The sequence below is a fragment of the Amaranthus tricolor genome, chromosome 8, assembly GCF_026212465.1.
Source record: "Amaranthus tricolor cultivar Red isolate AtriRed21 chromosome 8, ASM2621246v1, whole genome shotgun sequence".
In the NCBI taxonomy this organism is placed as follows: Eukaryota; Viridiplantae; Streptophyta; class Magnoliopsida; order Caryophyllales; family Amaranthaceae; genus Amaranthus; species Amaranthus tricolor.
Window position 1 is genome coordinate 23,540,463 of NC_080054.1, and position 13,996 is coordinate 23,554,458.

Genomic DNA, 13,996 nt, shown 5'->3' on the forward strand with positions numbered 1-13,996 from the left:
GAATAGGTGCACACGCAAACGGACCTGCTCTTTTCATGCACTGGATGGATGCACCGATGGCTTTGTACTCTGCAGCAACATTTCTAAACATTGTCATTGCTTATTATGGTTCTGCTGACTGTAATCCGCAATACAACTGTTTGATTCTCCCGTTAAGGAAAGCATCGGGCGTGAATAGTGTAAATAAAGTAATACATATATGTTGGGTTAATAGAAATCATTTTGTTCAACTTTTAATGAACGACGATTCGTCCCCTCTACCGCCGATCCATCCAAGTTGGAAAGAAGCAGCTGACAATTTCACCAAACATCTTGACACACATTTTAGTACGAGGATTATGCTCTGGAATAATCTATGCGGGCCACGTTCACAACCAACTAATACCACCGCTGATGATGCTGTAAATTTAGATACTCCATAAAATTTATACACGACATTCATTATAAATTGTATATAATCCATAATTATACTATTGTGCATACGAATGACATTCATTGACGAAAAGAAATGCAATAATTAATGTAAAATAGTTTCAGTACAGACTATGCAGGGTCATGCCCTTTAAAAAGTTGCCATTCTTCAAATAAATCTCTACAATCATTAAGGTATATTTCTAACGCATGTCGTTGACGGGGGTTCAAATCCGCAACCTTAGCAGGTAGTCTTGCCAGTGGACCGAATCGACTGGGCCATTCATTCAGGAACTGAAAACACAAAAGGATAATGTCCGTTATTAATTCATTAAAAAAATAATCTAAAAAAAAAATGATAATAAAACTCACGTATTCAGATCTGCTCTGAGAAGGACCAAGACCGGAAGTAGGCCCTTCGTCCGGGGCTATCTACGGGTGTGAGCACACTTTAAACCAATCAACGTAATTAGGTTCAGCCTCAAAAGGAACAGAAGCCCGACGAAGTCCCTGCTCAACAAAGCGGGCACTATAGGGGAACCTACTCCATGCCTCCAAATATACAGCAGCAGAAGGAAAGGTCACGTAGTAGGTACCGTGTGCCGGTCGGACAGCCTTGGCTGGTCTAATAGGAGCGAGAGGAATAGCCTGCACGAACCCAATCTGTCGCAATGTCCGCTCCGGCAAATACACCTCCACAACATCAAAGCACGTGATACCCCCGATTACGGTGGTGCGTGGGTGATCATTCAGCAACGCACCAGCAGCAGAACTGTAGGGAGTCCATTCAACCTGCATACAAGCGAAGTTCACAAAAAAATACTATAAATTGAAAACAACATGCATGACAAAATGTAATGTACAGTACCTGAGTCTACGTCATTGAATCAAGAACCTTGCGGCAGTCCCTCAACATGTCCAGCTCACTACATGGTTTTTTCGGTGTCCACATCTCCGCCCTAGTCATGTTTGGCACATCTTCTCGGCGAGCATGAGGGCGGAAAGCGGGAAAGTACTCATAGATCCATGTCTGGAGCAATGTGAGGCATCCAGCAATGGTCTTGCAACCAGCCCTAGATGCCATTCCGAGCTGCCTGTACAAGAACGCCAAGGTCACCGCACCCCAGGCCACGTCCTGCTGATCGTCGTTCACGGCAAGTATCGGGTGAGGTCGCATGCCAATTCTGGACTTATCCGCCAACAAGGTAGAGCCGATGACAGCCATGTAGTACGCTGTCTTCTGGGTATCCATGGCCTGCGACCTATGACACAGCCGCATCAATTCAGCAACGGTTATGCATCCGCCGGTGAATGAACCTTTACGCCGAAGCTCAGACAGAGGCTCCCCGAACAGATTGGTGATACCAACCTCCCACTCCGCCTCCGAAGGCTCAGCCGACAGAGAACCTTCAATAGAAATACCCAATATGCGTTGCACGTCGTGCAACATAATCGTCATCTCTCCCCAGGGCATGTGGAAGGTGTTCGTATCCGGCTGCCACCTCTCGACGAACGCAGATATCAAAGCACAATCGATGTGCTGGTGCATAATGACCGGTAGTCGGCCGAGGGAAGTGGCAGGTAGAACATCATATAGCGCATCGGACATATCCTTCAATCCGATGATGGACTCCACCGGTCTCTTCCTAATACGGCATTCTAGAATCGGAGGCGTACGCTCGGAGCCGTCATAAATAAGTTTAGCTATGTGCCCGCCATAGCTAGGGATCAGTCGCGTATCTGTCGGCCCACCGGGCTGGGGTGATGTCACTAACCAGTCCGTGTTAGTGGACTGTGAGGGCTGATTATCGACAAAACTACGTCCTGCGCGCTCAGATGCGGCAGAAGAACTCGGGCCGCCCCGCGCAAATTTGCCGTCGGGGCCGCGAACAACAGCCCAGTCCACTTGGCGACACTCAGTACCTTGGAACTGAACATCATCAGCATCATTATCATCATCACTATAAACCCCCCAACTACTCTGGAGGCTGTCAGCCTGGTCATCAATAGGAGTACGCACTTGGTTCAGCGTACTCGACCTTTGGGCCTCACTGTGTCTGATAGCCTCTTCATGCCTAGCCCTCCTAGCAGAACCCGTCACCCCCCTCTCATGCGGGTCCCCTGTAAGTAAAGTAGGCATTGAACTATTACCTCTCAACAATTGCCTAAAAAAAACCTTTTCCTTTTCCTTGATTACCAGCCATTTTCTACAATTTTTACAGTTTTATTCAAAGATAAATAATAATAATAAAACAACAAAAAAATTAACATACAAATTTACACTAATAATTTATAAAACAACACATGAACATATTTATAATAATAAAAAAAATAACAATCACATTAATAATAACATAATTAATTATAATAACATTAACATATATTTAATAAAAAAAAAATACAATCACAATAATAATAAAAATAAAATTAATAATAATAACATTAACAAAAATAATAACATACTTCAAAATTTAAATTAATTATTCCTAAATATAACGAAAAAAAAAAAAATTAAAAAGGGAGGCGCCCAGATCTGGGCGCCTCCCTTTCAAATTTTTTTTTCTTTTGCATTCAAAACAATATATAAAATTTACTAAAAAATATAAAAATTACACATTACAACATACAAATTTACAATAATAATTCAAAATTTATATTAATTAATCATAAATACACGAAAAAAAAAAAAAATTCACAACGAGGCGCCCAGATCTGGGCGCCTCTACCCCGGTTCAGGCGCCTGATTTTGGGCGCCTGAACCGGGGTAGAGCCGCCCAGATCTGTGCGCCTCCTTTTCATTTTTTTTTTCTTTTGCATTCAAAACAATATATAAAATTTACTAAAAAATATAAAAATTACACATTACAACATACAAATTTACAATAATAATTCAAAATTTATATTAATTAATCCTAAATACACGAAAAAAAAAAAAAAAAAATTAAAAACGAGGCGCCCAGATCTGGGCGCCTCGTTTTGAAATTTTTTTTTTTCTTTTGCAACTAATTAAATTAAAAATAACTTACCTCGATTAATAATTTGGGGATTGTACTTAATTTTTGCTCCGAGATTTAGCTTTAGTGAGTTGTATTTAGTTGTAGTGAGAATAATTTTAGGTGGAGTGTGGTATATATAGGAATTTCACCCTCAATGGCAATATTGTTAATTTTTTATAAACTAACGGTAAAATGGTAATTTACTCAAGAGGGGGTGGCGATAAAATGAAAAGGGTGGCGGAATATAAGGATGGGGAAAAACAAATGTTCCCTAAATTAAAACACCGAAAATAATATCAATTAATTGACGATTTTCGTTTTTCAACACTAAAAAACCATCACATCTATAAAAACCCTTCGTGTCAAAAAAAATTCCTAAATTTTTCTCATCTCGTCTCGAATCGTCATTCCTTCAATCCTCAGGTACTTTTTACATCCTCCCTTCTTCTCTAATTAAGATTTGGAGTATAATTTTAGGTTTGTAAATCTTTTCTATTTGTTTTTCAATCACTTTATTAAATTACTTTTTATTACAAAAATAAAATTGTATCTAGAAAATCATAAAGTTAGTGATCGATGATTTGCATTTCATCTCTGTTCATTTCATTATAATCATCTATCACCACTAATTAAAAGATTAATTTCATATTTTTAAATTTTTTTTAGCCTACTTCAAATTAAAAAAAAATATATTGATGTAATTAGTGCTTCAACAAAAATTCTGCATCTTCATCCCTCTATTTGTTGCTTTACTCCCCTTTTCCCTTAATTTTGCTGTATTTGTCAGAACTGTTCAATTTAAACGTAAATGTTAAAGTTGCAGTACTATTTAACATCGAGTAGTTTTATAATATACAAATTGAATTATCGCTTTACAAGCGGTATTTATTGGATATGATTTTAAATGAATAGTTATGGAAAAAAAATAAAAGATGGTTGAAAAATACTAATATATAGAAAAATTACCATTATAGAATTTTTTACTAATTTCTCTATTTTACTAATTTTCTTATTTATAGTAGGTTATGTGTTTGAAAAATAAAGGTAATTGATGATTAACAGTCATAACATGCCTAAGTTGGTATTGTTGATATTTAATTAAAAATTAATATTATTGTATAAATATTAGCGAAAATTTTTATTATTTATAAAATAATTTATGAATTGCAACCTTAAAATTTAACACTCAATCACATACTTAATGTTTATTTTTTCGAATTACAACCATTATATATCAAAATTTATCGGTTAAGGCCAAAACTCAAAATTCTAACCTTTTTGTTGGTCAGAAGTTTAAATTAAGTGATGAAAGTTCTGTGTTTTTGGCTTAAAACTTATAAATTTTGATATTTTGTTGGCTGTAATTTGCAAAATAAATATTGAGACTGTAATTTACAAAAGTACTAAATTTTAAGGCCGTAATTCGTGAATTATTCTTATTCATATTAATTTTTTCACTAAAAATATTCGGATTAAATTAAAAATGAATGTGAAACTAAAAATCATGAGTAAGTTATTTGAAAAACAGATGAAATTATAAGAGTACCTTCCTTATTCAGTTCATGATTTTGACCCATCAATACTAAGAGTAACATGGGCAAAAGTACAGAGATAATTCGAGAAGATAGAGAACTGAAGTTACAGTGTTGTACTACCAATAATCAATTAATTTAGTGATCAAATAAAGTTGACACACAAAATGTATTTTTGTTCACTAAAACTACTCTGTGTTTTCAGTTTTTCATCCGATATTTCTCGCTCCTCTCCTAAAACTTTTTTTTCCCTTGTCTTGGGTTACTCACATAATCAATTCTGTATTTGCATTTTTGATATGAAAGCTTTTACTATATTTTTTGTTCAAATTAATTATGTAATTCTTACTTTCACTTTATTCAATACATTGGTTTGATGTAAATGTATTTATGGTCCGCTTGATAAATAGTACTCCCTCCGTTCCTTTTTGATCTTTCACATTACTATAACGGGTAGTTTCAAAAGTTCTTCCACTTTAGAATACTTTCTATTTTTAGAAAGTTTTTATCTCACTTTTACCCCTTAAAATCCCCCTTTTCTTTTAATGTACCCATTTTCTTTTATTTATAAATATTTTTTCTCTTATACTTCCCATACAATCATTACTTCACACTACTATTTAATTAAAATAATACCCACTACAACCTCATACTTCCAATACAATCATTACTTCTCACTATTATATAATTAAAATAATACCCACTACCACCAAAGATTCTCTTTTTCTTAATCTTTGTGAAATACCCAAATAGGAAGAACAAATAGGAACGGAGGGAGTACTAAATGATGGGAATAGAATTGATTAAATTTTCATTAATTGTATTATGTCATTCCATGATAATGAAAGTTTGATTATAAAAAAAGTTTTTCTTTTTTATAATTTTTCATTACTGCCTAATATCACATGTTTAAATGGTAACGCATTGAATTGAATTTTATGAAGAACATAAGATTGTTGAAGAGTATCACCATGGCTGTTAAACTTGTCAAAAGATATTTCTATTAAAATTACACTCAATTTTCATTAACAATTGCACCATTTAGTATCGATTACCAAACGGGTTATTAGTTTTTATTATAAATAAAAAAATAATGATATTATGATAGTATACAATAATACAATAGCATGATTAAAATAAGATCACACATTACACATATAACTACGTTGTTCCTTCTATATATATATATATAAAGAACAAAAAGGAAAACAATATTAATTGATGAACAGTAGTTACTATTTAATTGTAACAATTATTTTTAACAGAAGATAATTTTTATATTATGTGTATTAATATTGATTTGATCTACTTTGTAAAGTTGTGGGATGCCCAAAAAAATGTTGAGCTCCATAATCCTGTGTCTATTCTTCATACATATAATTTCCGGAGAAGCTGAGCTTCAGCCTGGATTCTACTCTAAGACATGCCCAGAAGCAGAATCGACGGTGAGAGAGATCATGAAGAAGGCTATGATCAGAGAAACTCGAAGTGCCGCGTCTGTCATGAGATTGCAGTTCCATGATTGCTTTGTAAATGTTAGTAATTTCTCTGTTCTCATTTCTCTTTCTAGTTGGTTCTATTAAATTTGCTAAACTATATTTTTTCTATGACCCTTGCTTAGAGATAGTAAAGAGTGAAGACTCTAATAGACCTGGACTCACTTCAGAACCACCCTTAAACATAGAGTGTGGGTGTTGAAACTTTTCTGACACAACATCCACTATCCACTCAGATCTTCTCTTTAGACCCATATAGGCATGGCCACGGTCCGGGTCCGTTCCGGTTCCACCCGGTTCCGGTTCCATTTGGAACTTGTCGCGACCGGTTCCGGTTCCGGGCGGTTCCAAACGGTTCCTTGGCGGTTCATGAGGCGGTTCCGGCGGTTCATGAGGCGGTTCCGGCGGTTCCAACTCACGGGACGGGCGGGTCGGACCATCGGTTCCATTTTTATTTTTTCTTTAAATATTTATATAATAAAAAAATACTATAATATTCCGGACGTACCTTTGATGATTACTTGATTATTAGCGAACTTTATCGTTATTAAAATATTTACTAAAAAGAATGAAAAAAATAAATTAATAAGAAACGAATCAATGATAATGTCGATAAAGATGATTAATAAAAAAAGAGGGAGAAAATGGACTTGAACCTAGTACCCAAAGGAATACTAAGCTGCCTACGTATCCCGAAGGAATCAAAGCTCATGTAGTTCTTTGTCATAGCTTTTATTTATAATTGTTGAATGTTGATTTATCGTTGTCCGATTGATCCTATTCGTATTCGTCATCATCATCTGGTTGGTTAGATGTTTCCGCTGACTCTCCTCCTGACGATGATGCAGATGTATCCATCATCATCCATGGATCATCATCGTCGTCTTGATCATCATCGCTTCTTAGTCCTTGTGTTCGAATCTCCGCTTGATCCCAATCTTTCTTGCAAACACATATTTGAATACTATGTGGAGCAAAACGAGATCTCTTTTCGTCCAAAACTCTTCTACCTGCACTAAAATGGAAAATTTTACAGATTTTTCTTTCCACCACTCTAAAATATTATAGCTACCTTGGTCAATTTCGAAGTGGTGTTTAAGATAACTATCTAATTCTAAATATGAGGTGGAGGGTGAAGAAGAAGATGATCCTATAAAACTATCATCTTGACTCATTATATTAGCTATTATCGAATTATAATAAGAGGGACGTGCCGAAACGCTAGCACGCCTAAACGTATCGCGATTTGGGTTATATACACTAGCGTAATAATCATAGAGTTCTGCTAAATATTTTTTACATGTTCCAACATAATTATGTACATCAGTAGGCGGGCGATCTAACGATTGGTAGTAAAATCCTATTACTTTAGTAAGGACTTCAGTTTTAAAACATTGGTCTAAAATGGTTGCAATTCCATAAATATAAGCAAAATCGGTAAAATATGTCTTCCATTTTTCCATCATATCTGCAAGAATCGGCTTCAAATATGGGTTAGTATCATCATGCGTATGTTTAAGGAAATGATAAAAAATAGTAATACACTCACTTATTACTAAGTGAACGTTCGGTTCTTAAACATATGAAAAAATCTTAGTTGCGTGGTCATACGCTTCTAATATATTATGTACACCTATAGCTAATTCCCAAGTGTCATCAGTTATATAGCTGTACACTCACTATACAGTTGTGTTATAACTGGACGATAAGCAATCGCCTTTCTTAATAAATCGTTGGTTGAGCCCCAACGTGTAGGAGTATCTAATGACCAATACACTTTTTTTAGTTGATATTGGTCACATAATTGTTTATATCGTCTCTTTATCTTTCCAATCCTAAGCCACTTCACTATATCTGTAATTGGTTCTAATAAATCGCTTAATTGTTTTATACCTGCTTGGCAAGATAAGTTAACTATATGCGCACAACAACGTATGTGTAATAAGCTACCCCCAAGGATAAAACTAAATGCAGGTTCGTTATACAAAAATTCTATACATTTAATGTTAGCAGTTGCATTATCAGTTGAACAATAAAATATCTTATCTAATAAGTTCCATTCTCTACATATCTCTACTAATCTATATTTTATGTTTTCACCGGTATGTCTTTCTGGCATTGTCTCAAAAGCAATTATTCTTTTTTGAATAATCCAATTTTGATCTATCCAATGTGCTGTTACACACATATAAGACTCTAAATGTGGGGGAGCAGACCAAATGTCAGTTATGCTAACCCTACCATTAAAAGATTTAAACATTTCAACTAATTCATAGCGCATTGATTCATATAATTTAATTGTGCGTCTTTTAAGAGTGCTCCTAGGGATTGCTCTATATTGTGGTTGCAAAGTTTTTCTAGCGAAACGCTCGTGTGCCCTACTTTCACCGTGGCTAAAAGGCAATTCATCACAAATTACATACTTAGAAAATTCATCAATCATATCATTACGATTATATCTAAAAGGCATACCTGTGTTGTGAATGTCCCACTGTGTCTGTCGGCTTCCACTTGTGGTCCCGCTGCCGCTTGCTGCATGAGTTTCTTTTGTGATTCCATGCTTCTTTGCCAAATGTTTGTTAAAGGATCCCGTACCACCACCTAACACGTATTCACAAAACACAATAAATAAATTTTTATAAAATATGAATATATAATGTATGTATAAAAAACTTTAAAAGTATTAGCTCTGGCGAAACTGTATGAAACTAAGGGCTTTACTCCTTAACTTTCACAAATTTGACAAGTGCATAAGAAAACATCTGGATTGTCGGTTAGTTCTTTTGTGAAATACGACCACACATGTGAAACAACTCTACCACCAGGAGGTGGCATTGCCGGAAAAGGTTGTCTTACTAGTTCATCTTCATCTAAATAAATAATTTAAAATTATAAAACTATAATTAAATAAATAAATAATTTAAAATTTAATTAATTTGAAGAATAAAATTATAAAACTAACCGATAGTTTGGAAATTGACTCGTTTACCACGAGCTTGTCTTTGTTGTTGTTGTTCTCCTTGTTCTTAATGTGATCTTGTTGATGACTGTCGAGATATATGTATCCTAATAGGGGTCGTTGGTTCCTCTTCTTGTTGTTCTTCTTCATCAATTTGTATTTCTCATTCCACTTCTTCTGCATAATTATGTAATTCTGGGTCGTACCCTTCTGGATAATTTGGTTCATAATAATAATTACTAATGGAAGGTGTTGTTGATACCGACGGAGTAGAAGTGGCCTTTCTTTTGGAGGAGCTGGAACCTCCCAATGATTTTACCACTTTAGTAACTTTTTTTGAGGCTTTTTTCAAAAATGAAGACATGATTGATAATATTGAAATAATAATAGAAATAAAAAATAAATAAATAATTAATAGACTAATTATGTAATTAACTAAATTAAGAAATAATTAAAAGACTAATAATGTAATTAAGAGAATAATTGCGTAATAAAAGAATTAAGTAGAGAGCGTAAGTAGAGAGAGTAGGAGAAGAGATGAGTTGTGAATGAAAATGATTGAAAGTGGTGGGTATTTATAAAAAAAATTGCAACGGCTAGTTAACGGCTAGTTTTTCACGGTTCCGGTTCCAAACCGCGGTATTTAGGTCCGGTTCATGAAGTTTTTTCCGGTGGTTTCACGGTTCCGACAACTTTTTTTCCGGCGGTTTCACGGTTCCGCGGTTCGGGGCAGTTCGGAACCTGTCGCAAACGGTTCCGGTTTCGGATCCGGTTCCAAGCGGTTCGGGACCGGTTCGGTTCCGGGTAACCCGCCCCGTGGCCATCACTAGACCCATATAAGAGCGATATTCAATTTCACTCTAGGGACCCATTGTATAATCTAAATTCTAAATTTCATTCAAAGTCTATTCTATATGTATTTGGATTTAATTTTAGATTATGTACAATCTATTGACCTAGTTTACTACTAATCAAACTTTCAAAAAATATAAAATTTATAAATAAATCCCGTCAAATCAGGTTGGAGTTTAAGTCTAAAATTTTTGGATCCTAAGGATCCGAATTTAATTCTGGGTCAACTAAAAATTAAATGGTCTAGGTCAGCTTTAGTTGGACTTGACCTGATTCATAATTGTCCCTACTTATACTCTATTTTTAATTCTTATCCACACATTTTAAATTATATTTTCATCTACTCATTTCTTTAACTTTCCATAACATGATAACATACATTACTCCCTCTGTCTCTGCATATTATACTTTCTTTTTTAATTCGTTTTTTTTTTTGGCTATATTTTTTATTGAAAATGTCTGCATCACTTTCTTTTATTGTTATCTAGATATTTCAAACTTTTCATGAATATCTTCATACACTTTAATTGGACTCATTCTATTGCATTTTAAAAGTGACCATGGAAGTATTTATTTATCATTTTTACTTTTTTTTAATTTTGATCATCTTATTTGTACTTAAGACTACTTTTATGTTTTTATAATTTCTTTTTCTTCTTTATGCATAAATAAGTATTTGAGCCCTTAAGTTTTGTTGGTTGAATTGATGAAAGATTTAATACTTGGAATTTAATGAGAAAATGATAAATTAAATTGTATTTGTTTGATTAGGGATGCGATGGGTCGGTATTGTTAGATGACACACCAACAATGTTAGGGGAGAAACTCGCACTCTCAAATATAAACTCGTTAAGATCATTCGAAGTTATTGATGAGATTAAAGATGGTCTCGAAAAAATATGTCCCCAAATTGTGTCCTGTGCCGATATTATTATCATGGCGGCTAGAGATGCTGTTGCTTTGGTAACCTTTTTCTCTCTATTCACTATACTTTTATATTTATACTATGATAATATTTCATAATTCCAAGCCATAAAATATTTCTCAAGTAAGCGGAGTTTAGAGTCAAATTTATGCGACCTTATTCTCGTTAGTGATAATAAAAAGAGTGTTATCAATCAACGCTTTACTTGTAGCTTCATATAGATAGACTGAATATAATTTAATGAGCCATTTTTAGATATCCATTACAATCTTACATAAAAAACTATAAAGCTTTGGTCTCATTTAAATAAAATATATCACAAAGTCAAAGTAATATAATCCTATTTGATGTCTTCATTTATTTTTTACACAGTTATTAAAACACTTGTAAGAAGATTAATACCTATGAATTTATTTCATAAAAAATTATAATAGTATTTTTATATTATTATATTTTATATGTTGACTTGAATCTAAAAGTATTTTACAAGGATATATTAAAACTTGTAGATAATATTTATGAAAAATCATGTAGAAATTTATAACTTTTTTTTTTGAAGATGTACAAATTTATAACTTCTTAAATAGAATATTCATTATGAAAATATCAAAATGAAACAGAAAAATTAATACTTCTATTTATTAGTATATGCATTTACAAGCTAAGGTAATTAATAGAAGTAACGTAAAACTATCTCAAAAGATATTACAAAAGAACACTTCTAAAGATGTTTATTAGAGGATTTACAAAATAAAATCTCTTGAAACATTTATTCAAAAACTTAATTGACAAATAATTTTTAAATTAGCTAAAAATGTCTTTTATGCCCAAAAAAGGTGCTTCACAAAGCTTTACTCATGGTCTTTTGAGCTTATATTGATCCACATTTTGTTTCTAAGAAATAGACAGCGATTAATTTTACCAAATATATATATATATATATATATATATATATATATATATATATATATATATATATATATTGTTTTGATTAAAATCCATAAAACTATAGCGTAGAGTCTAATTTAAATTTTCCAAAATCTTTAATTATTTCTACCAATTTAATTTGAACAATAATTTACAATACTTTTGATTTTATGAGATTTAATCTTTTGTGAAACATAACCATTACATTACAACCATTATAAATATTTAGAGATAAAAGGAAAAGACATTAACTAAAAATATCCCTAAATAATTTACTTTTGTGTGAACAGAATGTTAACGGAATAGTAAAGGTGGATTTCTTTGGAAAATTAAATACTGCTTTTATTAGATAATAAAAACATGCTATTTAAGTTAAGTAATGTAGTTTCAGAAAAAATCAAACAAATATTCAACATGCTTAATTTAGGAACAAAAGGTTAAAATAAGAGTTAATAAATTATATAAATTTCAATAAGTTCAAATAAAGTCTAATAAAAATAAGTTTAGACTATAGCAATATTATTAATATCTCACACATATTTCACCCATTTTAAAGAAAATAATTTTTATGAAATCTAATAAGATTAAATAAGTTATGGGCTAATAACTTTAAAAATCCCTTTGAAATTACTACTAATAGTAACAGTTCATAGTTAACATGTTGTGAGGATTGAGGAAAAATGTCACTAGCACTCTATCACTAATGTTAGAATATACTCCCTCCATTTCATTGAGTTTATTTCATTTTATTTGGGCACGTTTTTTAAGATATATATTGAAGTCTTAATATCTCTTAAGGTGCATAACTAAAAATTGTAAAAAGTTATTAATAATTTTTGTGTTGAGACGAATCAAATAAGATTCCACTTGACTATGTTTACATATAGATTAAAAATAAAATACAATTTAAGAGCAAACTGTAAATAATAGTATGACATATTTTGAGACCTCAGCAATTAGGGCCCAGAATATATTCTAAAAAATAACAATTTGAAACAAAAGGGACAGAATATGTGGACAATTAACACACTTCTTTTATTCCAACATGTCTTTCTTTTTGTCCCTGTTGGAACAAACATTAAGCAAATGTCTTTAGTATGCAAGTTGCACTATAAACTTAATCACTTTGTCATTCACTGCAACAGAGTGGAGGGCCAGATTGGGAGGTGAGATTAGGAAGAAAGGATAGTTTGTATGCAAGTCAAGAAGACTCAGACAACATCATGCCCAGCCCAAGAGCCAATGCGAGCTCGTTGATAGACCTATTCGCCAAGTTCGACCTCTCGATTGAGGACCTTGTATCCCTTTCTGGGTCCCACTCCATTGGCCAAGGTCGATGCTTCTCAATCATGTTCCGTCTCTACAATCAATCCGGTTCAGGAAAACCTGATCCTGCAATCGAGCCACATTACAGGAAGGAGTTGAATAAGTTGTGTCCTGTTGGTGGGGATGAAAATGTGACAGGAAACTTGGATGCAACTCCTGCACTGTTTGATAATCAGTATTTTAAAGACTTGGTTTCTGGAAGAGGATTCTTGAATTCTGATGAAACATTATACACATTTGAGGAAACAAGGAAATGGGTGGTTAAATTTAGTCGTGATCAGCAGGCGTTTTTCGATGAATTTGTGAAGGGGATGTTGAAGATGGGTGATTTACAGTCGGGCCAGCCCGGTGAGGTTCGGAGGAATTGTAGGGTGGTTAATAACCCTAAGAGTTGTGATAAACTTCCTTTGCTCACATTTTGATATTGTATTAACTAGGTACTTCTTCAAGTTAATAACATAGCATATAGAGTACTTCATTTACCGAGTTACTAGTCTTGAACAAATTTATATTCTTCATCCTCTATTTGAACCCCTAGATGTCCACCTTCCGAACTTCGAATTGACTCTCCT

The 13,996-nt window shown here is 33.3% G+C and overlaps 1 protein-coding gene across 1 annotated transcript; it reads left to right on the top strand.

Annotated features, from left to right (window-relative positions):
- Positions 1-3,692: 3,692 nt before the first annotated feature.
- LOC130821450 (peroxidase 17) lies at positions 3,693-13,902 on the top strand. The gene is made up of 4 exons (XM_057687237.1): positions 3,693-3,830; positions 6,258-6,474; positions 11,018-11,209; positions 13,244-13,902. Exons 2-4 carry the CDS (start codon positions 6,265-6,267, stop codon positions 13,844-13,846), a joined length of 1,005 nt encoding a protein of 334 aa, XP_057543220.1. The 5' UTR covers positions 3,693-3,830; positions 6,258-6,264; the 3' UTR covers positions 13,847-13,902.
- The last annotated feature ends 94 nt before the right edge of the window (positions 13,903-13,996 follow it).